General features: G+C 38.6%; 1 protein-coding gene across 1 annotated transcript; it reads left to right on the forward strand.

The window, feature by feature from the left end:
- The first annotated feature begins 745 nt into the window (after nucleotides 1-745).
- On the forward strand, nucleotides 746-1,720 carry LOC118651171 (ribose-phosphate pyrophosphokinase 1-like). Its single transcript, XM_036300064.1, has one exon. It carries the CDS (start codon nucleotides 764-766, stop codon nucleotides 1,718-1,720), a length of 957 nt encoding a protein of 318 aa, XP_036155957.1. The 5' UTR covers nucleotides 746-763.
- The last annotated feature ends 9,772 nt before the right edge of the window (nucleotides 1,721-11,492 follow it).

Consider the following 11,492-nt stretch of genomic DNA (forward strand, 5'->3'; position numbering starts at 1 on the left):
TGAAATCACATAATTCCCAAAGTTAAAAATAAGAGATCAAATTAGAAGACATAAATAGCAATTGTGGTTTAGCTTTATGTAGCTGCTGACTGAAAATCAGGTACGTTGTTTAATATTTTGAGAGCATGTTTACTAAAGCTGGGGATAGTGAAACAAAGGAAGGACTTAGGGTAGAAGAAGCAACAGGAGAGAGCAGCGGCGGCTGCTTTGTCTCCCTACAAACCTTCTGGGAAAGAAGTGAGCTAAGGGGGCCTTGGAGACATGTTCAGGGGTAGGCCCTGGAGGAGGTGTGCTGCTCCCCCATTTGTAAGTCTTATGGGGATCCCTAGTGCTCAGGAGAAAGTTCATGCTCGAGAAGAGGGGACATGGGCTTGCTCCTGAGGGTGCCTGCCTCTAGGCCCTCTAGGGCTTTAATTTCTTAAATAAGTAAAAAATGAATAGGTTCAATCAATTAACTATCTTGCTTTTCTAAAAGGATATATGTATTTTTTTTATCTTATCAACTGAAAATCGTATTGTCCATTGTTAAATTTCTCATCTCTATTTTCACAGTGTTAAAACTCTGTAGGAAATACTTCAACTGACTACAAATGACAACTGAATTAAGAATACTGTTAATGCGAATTTAGAGCCGCGCGCCGGGCGGGAACGTAAGATGGCGGAGTAGCAATGCGTTTAGTACCGGGTCTGTGGGCTGACTTTGGTTCAGGACTTGCAGCAGCAGTGATCGCTGAGCAAAGAGTGCCTGGGGTCGTTGGCCAAGATGCCGAATATCAAAATCTTCAGCGGCAGCTCCCACCAGGACTTGTCCCAGAAAATTGCTGACCGCCTGGGCCTGGAGCTAGGCAAGGTGGGGACTAAGAAATTCAGCAACCAGGAGACCTGTGTTGAAATTGGCGAAAGTGTCCGTGGAGAGGATGTCTACATCGTTCAGAGCGGCTGCGGTGAAATTAACGACAACCTGATGGAGCTTTTGATCATGATCAGTGCCTGTAAGATTGCTTCCGCCAGCCGGGTGGCTGCAGTCATCCCATGCTTCCCGTATGCCCGGCAGGATAAGAAGGATAAGAGCCGGGCTCCCATCTCAGCCAAGCTTGTTGCAAACATGCTCTCCGTAGCAGGTGCAGATCATATTATTACCATGGACCTTCATGCTTCTCAAATTCAGGGCTTTTTTGATATCCCTGTGGACAATCTGTACGCAGAACCAGCTGTCCTGAAGTGGATACGGGAGAATATCTCTGAGTGGAGGGACTGCACTATTGTCTCACCCGATGCCGGGGGAGCTAAGAGAGTGACCTCCATTGCAGACCAGTTGAATGTTGACTTTGCCTTGATTCATAAAGAACGAAAGAAGGCCAGTGAAGTGGACCGCATGGTGCTGGTAGGAGATGTGAAGGATCGGGTGGCCATTCTAGTGGATGACATGGCTGACACTTGTGGCACCATCTGCCATGCAGCTGACAAACTTCTTTCAGCTGGAGCCACCAGAGTTTATGCTATCTTGACTCACGGAATCTTTTCTGGCCCCGCCATTTCTCGCATTAATAATGCATGCTTCGAAGCAATAGTGGTCACCAATACCATCCCTCAGGAGGATAACATGAAGCATTGCTCCAAAATACAGGTGATCGACATCTCCATGATTCTTGCAGAAGCCATCAGGAGAACTCACAATGGGGAATCTGTTTCCTATCTGTTCAGCCATGTCCCTTTATAATAGGAAAACTGCTGAGGCTTTTAAACAATAAAGTGAACTCCTTCCCTTGTTTTCCCTTGGTGTTCAATGAAAAATTCAGCAGAAGCCCCAGCTTGCTCCAGTAGCTTTGTACATCCCATTTCAGGTATATTAACTTTTCTCCAAAATTAGGGAAAGACAGATTGAGACTATTCAGGTTTCCTACCTGCATTGTCTCGTTTTGGCTTCTTTGATTTTGGGGGCCTTGTAGCTTTATCTATCACTCAGCTTCTGCAAGATTTCAGACTTTGAAGGGTGTCGTGTGGGGGTGCTTGAATGTGTTTGGGGAAGCTCAGACTACTTTTCACGTGAATGCTTCTGGGATTCCTAGGTTCAGAACTACTAGCAACAGAGCCAACCCAAAATTAAACAAAATAAAATGAACAAAGCCAAACTAACTCCCAACCCCCCTTAACATGAGACAAGTTCTCTAAGGTCTATACTAAATTACAAGAGCCCTAGGCATCCCAGAATCCAGCTCTGGTTGCTGATTCCCTGTAAGGCAGGCAGCTCTCAGGTAGGAGCCTGAGGGAAGGAAGGCAGCACACAGTGCAGCAGATACTTCTTGGGAGGAAAAGAGCCTGATCCCTCAACCTCTGCTAGGATACTGTCGCTTAGTCTCTTTTGTACCTGTTCCTTCTCCATTTGGTTTGACCTTCAACCATCTTGACCTTTCCCTGGCTAAATACCTTCTTGGGCCCAAATGATCATTGTACCATAGTCTTCTGGAAAGCAAACCTCACTTTTTGCTGTGTATTCTTTAACATTTACATGAGATTATTTTGCTGTAGCTTAATCTTAGCCCACTATCACTGTGGTAGAAGGTTCTAGGTGCTTTTGTACTGCCTTTTGATTAATTTAAGTATTTAATTTTCATATTATTTTCTTGGATCTATTTGGCCTCTCAAATGACCTGAGGTTTCTGTTAAAAGATTGATGTTACTAGCTCATGTAGAGGAAACTAATAAAGTATCTGTGTGTGATTGTGGGTCTAAAAAAAAAAAAGAATATTGTTAATGCCTACTGGTTTGACTCAGTGGATAGAGCCTCGGTCTGCGGACTGAAGGGTCCCAGGTTTGATTCTGGTCAAGGGCATGTACCTTGGTTGTGGGCACAACCCCAGTTGGGAGTGTGCAGGAGACAGCTGATTGATGTTTCTCTCTCATCGATGTTTCTAACTCTATCCCTCTCCCCTACTCTCTGTAAAAAAATCAATAAAATATATTACAAAAAAAAAAGAATATCGTTAATGCCACTTCATGGACACCCCCAAACATTATGGAAAGTAAAATTCTGGTTCTCATGGGATCAATATGACCTTATCTACATATATGTTAAGCTAATAACTTGATTTAAAAACCACAACACCTTAAAATATTCTAAACTTTAGCTATATATATCCCAATACCATTTTAGAGGACAGTCTAAGCTATATCTTAAGTAGCCAATATTATCTTTCTTCATAAAAATGATACTACATTTATTCAAATAATAGTGGTAAATTATTGTAGCTGATTATTTGGCTTGGTGGTAACAAAATATTATAATGAAATGTACAACTTGCCTTAATAATCAAAATCTTTTAAGTTTATATAAATTTTTCCTGATCTGTAGATAGATCCTTTGATATTAGATTTTATTACACTCTTATTACCATTCATGTTATACTTCAAAGTTGGCCCAACCCTAAAAATATTATACTGGCTCTCCCACTTCCAGGCCTCCTGTTGGACTGTTTTCGACTTCTAAGCCTATTTAACAAAGTTAAAACTTTAAAGCAGTTTAACTGTCTCTGAGGTCATGCTGAGAGTAGAGAAGGAATACATCCCTTTAAAATCCACCCTCTTGAGGAGCATGCTTAAGACTCTTTAAAAGAAACTTGAGCTTCTCTATTCTTGGACTAACCACTATATTTTATTTCAGAGAAGTCCAGACACTTCATAACAGGTGGGACTTCTTTGGAGCCCATTGGGCATGCTCTTTAAACAGCTAGAACATTTATGGTTTTGGACTATAGATTCTTTCTACCTCAGAGAGACTAAGTAACCCTTAAAGTGATATTGTTCTTCCTTTAGAGGGTATATGATTTAGGGAGTTGTGGCCAGTATAAAAATATATGTATTTCATAACAGGATGATAAGCATTATTTATTTTCAAACACTTTTAAAGTCAGCATGGAGTGCTTATGGTGAATATATCTCATTAGAGCTTTCTTTAGTGCAGATTAAACTAATATATATTTTACCTATACTTATATTTGTTAAGATAAATACATTCCTCATCATCTACATATATAAAATCGCAGCAACCTTTATGGTGGAAGGACAAGAATGACCGGTCGCTATGACATGCACTGACCACCAGGGGACAGATGCTCAACACAGGAGCTGACCTCTGGTGGCCAGTGCACTCCCACAGTGGGAGCACTGCTCAGCCAGAAGCCGGGTTCAGGGCTGGCAAGACGCAGCAGCAGTGGCGGGAGCCTCTCCCACCTTAGCAGCAGAGCTAGGAGCAGTGAGCCAAGAAGTAAGGAGCAAGCAGGTGGGCAGTAAGGAGTGAGCAGGCAGGTGGTTAAGAGCCAGCAGGCGAGTAATAAGGAGTGAGCAGGGAAGTTAGGAGCGAGGAGTCCTGGATTGTGAGAGGGATGTACAGCTGCCCGTTTAGGCCCGATCAGGCCTAAACCAGCAGTCAGATATCTCCCGAGGGGCCCCAGATTGTGAGAGGGCGCAGGCCGGGCTGAGGGACACCTCCCCGTGCATGAATTCTGCATCGGACATATATATATATATATACACACACACACACACATACACACACACACACACATTCTATAGAGTATAAAGCACCAGAAATATAATGATACTATATAAGATGATTACATTGAATATTATTCTGAAAAGTTATTTGGTATATATTTTAAATGTTATTTTTGAGAATCTATCCAAAATTATGTGTTTAAATGTTTATGATTATTTCATAAAATATTATATGTATAGTTATATTGATTTGAGGAAATGTTCAGTATTAAAAGGCTTTTACATTTACAAATAGAGGCATTTTAGCATTAATTTCTTCAGGAAAATTTTTAACACTGGTGAAAGTAATTGAATAATGTTGCATGGGAAATATGGCTGGAATTTTTAGACAGAAAATTGATATAGATCATTCCAGAAGTATAAATTATGAAAAATGTTTTATAGTATTTTTATCAGTTAAGAATATGCTAAAATTCCACTGCCAATATTTATTTATTTGTCCAAGTTTTGTATAATATAAAAAAATCATCAGCATCACCAAAAGGTTTGCTAAATATTATAGCTGGGAGAACCTGAAATGACTATATCATATACTCTTACATTTATATGATATTAATATATTCCCATTCTCTTTTTTTTTAAGAAAAATATGACTAAAACATGACTCTGTGATTATAAAAACCTTATGTACTAACATACATCTTTTCATATTGGATTAAGTTTTTACGAATAAACTATTTAAAATAATAATAATCTAAAGGTTTTTTAAAATGTAAAAAACATATAGAAAGATATTTAGTGGTATGGAATTGCAAAATCTTTAATAAGTAAGTGCAGTGAGATTAGGGTAGATTTTCTTTAAAATACCACAAAATGCTGTAGAGTTACAACAATTAAAACAGGGTTGTAAAATAATAAAATGGCCTGTTCACCCCCAACTGCCACCCCCTGCTGGCCTGATCTCGCCCCCAAGTACCCTCCCCTGCAGGGCCAGTTGTCCCCAACTGCCCTCCCCTGCCAGCCATCTTGTGATGGCCATCTTGTGATGAGGTGAGGGCATCAAGCGAAGGTGCAAGGACAACCTAGGCTTTTATTAGTATAGATAATACGTGTTTAAGTTGTCAAACTAGGAAAAGTTATAACAAATATAAAATATAGGTACAATGTCCTTAGTATTTGAAAAGTAAATATACATATAAAAAATAAGAAGAGAAATAGGGTTTCAAAGGTATAAAGAAAATATTTTTTAAAATCAGTGGAATACACAATAATCATTTGCTAAATAAACATGTGGTAGAAAAATACCCAATTTGGGTCATTGGATTAAAAGTGATCTTAACTTTCTGGATATTGTTTTTTCTTGTATTTAAAATATTTAAAGTGATAATAGCATTTAATAATCATACAAAAAGAATAAGTTTTTAAAAGCTGTGGTGAGTTTACTAATTTTCATTTTTAAAAATCATCCTTTATTCAAATCATAATTCATATATTTCACACAAAATGCTATGCAAATAATTGTTATTAAAGTCCTACATAGCAAACAGGTTATGTGGTCATCCATGGCTAAATGGAGTTCAATTTTTCCTTGCATATTTGAAAACTTGCCATCCTATATAATAAAAGGGTAATATGCAAATTGACCCTAACAGCAGAACAACTGGGAATGACAACTGGTCACTATGACACACACTGACCACGAGGGGGAAGACGCTCAATGCAGGAGCTGCCCCCTGGTGGTCAGCGCTCCCATAGGGGGAGCTCTGCTCAGCCACAAGCCAGGCTGACGGCTGCCAGCACAGCAGTGGTGGCGGGAGCCTCTCCCGCCTCCTCAGCAGCGCTAAGGATGTCCGACTGCAGCTTAGGCCTGCTCCCCGCTGGCAAGTGGACAGCGGGCACAAAGTTTTGTGCACTGGGCCTCAAGTAGTTAGATAATTTCAAACTTAAATGAAGAAATGTAAAGCACTTAGTTCAATTCCATCTATTCATGAAAAAAATGAGAGTCAGTTATAGGTGAAGCAATTTATCCAATATGACACAAATGGCAAGTGATTGTAATAGGAGTGGAACATTGGTTTCTAAGCTCTCACCTCAATACTCCATCTATCAATCTAAAAACATTAAAATAATTTTAGCTATTTATACGTCAACTTGTTTTATATCTAACAATAATAGTTCAAAATTTTATTTTCAGCATTAAATCCTTTTGAAAAGATTAAGTTGGGAAAACCTTTTGTTTTAAACATACATATAACCGATTAGGATCTACAATAAAAAGGAATTCTTACTTCAGTATAATGTTGCTATTTTGAAAGCAGAATTTGTACAGGACAATACAGTTGTCCCCCATATCCATGGTTTTACTTTATGTCATTTCAGTTACCCACAGTCAAAATATTAAGTGGAAAACCAGAAACAAACAATTCATGAGCCTGAAATTGCTTGCAGTTGGAGTAATGTAATGAAATCTCATGCCGCGTAGCTTTGTCCCATCTGGACATGAGGCTTTCCTTTATCCAGTGTATCCACACTGTACACACTGCCTGACCGTTTAGTCACTTAGTAGCTATCTTAGTTATTAGATCAACTGTCACAGTGCTTGTCCTCAAGTAATTCTTATTTTACTCAAAAATGCCCACCCCCAAAATGCAATTTGGATATATGAAGAGAAGCTGCAAAGTGCCTCTTTTAACTGAGAAGGTATGTATGTATGAAAAAAACACATAGTATATATGGGGTTTGGTACTATTTGTGGTTTCAGGCATCCATTCAGGGTCTTGGAACATATCCCCGGTATTGTGATGGAGTACAATCACATATAATTTCATTAAGGGAAAGGACTAAAAGGAATGCAAACATGGAGGCTCCTGCATACTATGTATTTTTTTTTATTTTACGAAGTTTTTCCATTAAGTAAAAATTAAAAAATATATAATCAATACTTTATTTTGAGATTCAAATGTGAGAAAAACAAATGTCACTTAGTCTTAAGTACTAACCCTGATAAACCACATGTGAGTTACTTCCTTTGTGGGCTAGAAATATTTTTATGTAGTCTTTGTAGTTTTATTTAAATTCTAGATTTTAATGTTATTATGTAGACTGTTATTTAATATATTAGAATAAAGTAAAATTCTCATATTGAATATGCATATAATATTCTCATGTTGCATATGTACTATTTTGAGATTCTGATGTAGAATTTACCAAGAGTATAAACTAGTTTTTTACTGTGTCTAATCTAAGCACCAGTATAAAATAGGCATTAAAAATTGCATTTAAAAATACACATTTTTGAAAAAAAGGATTCTTAATCTATTAAAAGTGTTCAGAGGTATACTGAATGAGAGTATTATAAAGTTTTCCACATTATAATTTGAAGTGAATGCCTTATAAGTGAGAGGTATAAAAACTCAGATATCATTTCTGTTTGATACACAGAGATTTATAAAAAGGGGTTCCATTATTTTTAACCTTCCCTTTTTATCTATTTACTAATCAAAATTAGATATTGCTGTAAAAAGTATAATTAATATGCTGTAATAATGCAAAAATAGTCATAGAGAAGAAAAAATATTGCAACCTGCACAAAAAAAGAAGGATTGCATTTTTTCTGTCAATTATCTAACATGAGGTATAAAAATTAATTTTGAGAAAAATAAACATAAATTCCAAAATCATATTGTCATGAACAAAATGCTTTCAATATGCAGAAGTCTGAAAGTGACCTTGGAGCAATTGAAACTCCTTTTTAAATGTGTCTAGACAGAGAAAAGGAGCACTTAACCGCTGAGAGAAGGTTGAAATAGAGACAGTGGTGGAATCTGAGCTTTAATCACTACCCACCACCATGCTAGTCTCCACTCACAGAGCATTACATTTTCAAACCACTTCTCCATATTCCTTTGAATGATTTTAACATTCAGTTTTGGTTATTATAACTATATATTCACACTATCAGTTGAATAAATGTGATAAAGTGCTCAGCTAATACACCACATCCCCTTAATATAATTGAAAGTGCTAACATTAAGAATGTATTTCATATGCGTGGTTTCATTTTCTTAAATGTTTTTCAGAACTTACTGAAACAAAGTCATTGTTGTAATATGCCCATGAGAAAATATTGCATTTCAACCCCGACTTCCTTCAGGAATAAGACTTCACCCGTGAGGATAAAGATGGGACTGGTTAGGGGTTGGAAAGAGTCTTTTCCTAAGAAAGAGAATGAAAGTATGAAAGTATGAAATTACAATACCTGGTTGTGTTTGTTTCTTTGGAACACATAGGTAACTTCTCTGAGCTTTTACTCACACATAAAATGAAGAAGTGGGACAGATGATCTCTAATGTCCTTCCACGAAATAAATTCAGTGAAGCTCACAGCCTTTTTACGTATCTGCATAGTGTGATGACTTTTATTCACTCTCACAATAGAAGCGGGGAACCTTTCTGAAATGACATTAACCAGAAGCTATGGACCGGCTGATGTGTTATCCATATTTTAAAAGTCAAAAAGTCACATAAATGAAGATTCTAGAGACTCCTGTTTTCTTTATATAAAAATAATCCTTATTTATTTATTCATTTGCTTAAGAGAAAACCATAATGAGCATTTGATTGTTCATGTCCATGAGTTCTTTATCTTTTTTTTTTCCTCAATCCTTCCGCCTCCCACAACCCCCTCTCCCCACAAGAGCTTACTGTTCAGTGGAGGGATTCTTACTTTAAAATAAGTCTTCAATTTCCGTTGTTTACTGTAGTATTTAAAAGGAATTGAGATGACTTCTTTAAATTGATTAAGCAAGTGACAGATTTACTCTGACTTCGAAGTTGCTGCAGAGCATAAACAATCTGTTTTAATTGGTTGGGAAGAGCAGTCTGTGATGCTCCTCCTCATTCTCTGCTGTCTCTGGACCAGCCCAATCCTCTTGTACAAGTTCTGACAGCCTTGTGGATCCAACAAGTGATTTATACAAGACACCAGGGTGGTGAGTCTCCAGTTTTCTCCATTCTATGTATTCCCCATACAGCAATGTTGACTAATTAGGAGAACAAGTATGCCATATGGTATGCAAGGATATGCTTTTTTTAAAAAAATCATACTGGCTGATGTCAGGTAAAGAAGATCTGTGGGCCCCAAATGTCTCAAACATTTCTGCCTGAATTAACAAATGTGTATAAAACAATGTGTACATTCCCCCTTTCGTTTCCTCTTTTATTCCTTCTACATATTGACTCATTTTCTTTCTGAAAGGATAGTGAAGGTTTAAATTCTACCGCCAGGCCCCTCGCCTCTACAGAATTCTGTGAATGGATCACACCAGAACATTCACATTTTTGTATTATCAGGCTGTTACTTTATGAACAGTAGGTTTAGTGTCTTAAGTGATCCTGATTCTCACCTGTATATTTCTTCTTCAGAGATAACCTTAATGCTTACTGAATTTTCTCCCAACTATAAATACAAAAAATAAAATAAAATAAAATAAAATAAAATAAAATAAAATAAAATAAACTTCAGTGATTAATTTTGTACAAGGAAACAGCACCTTGCCTGCCTTCTTTCTATCTAATTGTTTGTAATTCAGTATGAAACACTTTTATATAAATGTCTTTTTCTCAAATTTCTACTTATTTAATTATTAAACACTAGAGGCCTGGTGCACGGATTCATGCACTTTGAAAGGAAATTAATTAGAAGGTGGCTGGCGGGGCAGGACTAGGGGAGATGGGCCAGGCATGCCTTGGAGCCAACCTTCCTCGGTCCCTCCCTGGCCAGTCTCACCTGGTGCTGCACCAGGGCTTGAAGGGTATCTGCGGAGTGAGCGGGGTCCTTTGGCAGGTAGGGTCCCTCAGCCTGGCCTGTGGGGATTGGGCCAAAAGCCGGTAGTCCAACATCCCCCGAGGGGTCCCTGAGTGTGAGAGGGCACTCTGAAGAGTTGCATTGAGCGTCTGCCCCCTGATGGTCAGTGTGCATCATAGCTACTGGCCAGTCAGCCTGTCGGCCAGTCACTTAGCCATATATATATATATACTAGAGGCCCAGTGCACAAAAATTTGTGCACTCGGGGGGAAGGGGGTTCCCTCAGCCTGGCCTGTGCCCTCTCGCAGTCTGGGACCCCTCAGAGATAACGACCTGCTGGCTTAGGCCTGCTCCCAGGTGGCAGAGGGCAGGCCCAATCCCTAGGTGCAGGCCCTGGTCAGGCTCAGAGCAGGGCCCATCAGGGGGGTTGGGGCTTCGTACCCTGTCATGCACAGAGCATGGCCCACCAGGGGAGTTGGAGCACCGCCCCCTGTCACACTCAGGGCAGGGCGGATCAGGGGGTTGGGGCTCCACCCTCTATCACCCACAGAGCGGGGCCGATCAGAGGGTTGGGGCGCCGCCACTGTCACACTCATTGAAGCATCATTCCAGATGACCCCACTCTTTCGAAATGGGTGATATTACTTAATACATTATCTAAATTTTAAAAAATAATCAAACAGCTATAATAAAATATCTTTTGAAAACAATCTCATTTAACAAATAATATGAAACTATATAATCAATAGCAATCCCAATTTGCACTGAATTCCTTCTTCTTGCCTAAGATGTAAAAACCATGACCTCATCTCTTCAATACTGAAAAAAGTAACATCTTTATATGTATTAGTCTATAGGAGATTTACCCCTCTTCACAATAGAATCCTATTGCTTCAAATGTAGAAAATATACCCTTCTGCAAGCCACAGGACCGTCAATAGAAAACTCCACTGAGTGTTTCACTGGCTGTTGGCCAATCTCTTAGAGGGAAAAAAATGTTATTGATGTGCAATGTGATATTAGTTTCCTCTCTTAAGGAATATGAGAAGCTCTTCTCCAACCAACATTGACAGAAGACTCAGACATCTCACAATCTAACCTTATAATATACTCTCTCCAGGGGCATTAGGAGACTTTATCAGACAAACATTTGAGAACAGAGAATTAATGCTAAATTAAAAATCAAACCAGAA

This window comes from Myotis myotis, unplaced genomic scaffold (assembly GCF_014108235.1).
Source record: "Myotis myotis isolate mMyoMyo1 unplaced genomic scaffold, mMyoMyo1.p scaffold_m19_p_3, whole genome shotgun sequence".
Classification (NCBI taxonomy): Eukaryota; Metazoa; Chordata; class Mammalia; order Chiroptera; family Vespertilionidae; genus Myotis; species Myotis myotis.

Coding starts and splice junctions, on each gene's coding strand:
- LOC118651171 (XM_036300064.1), top strand. CDS start 764: ATGCCGAATATCAAAATCTTCAGCGGCAGCTCCCACCAGGACTTGTCC.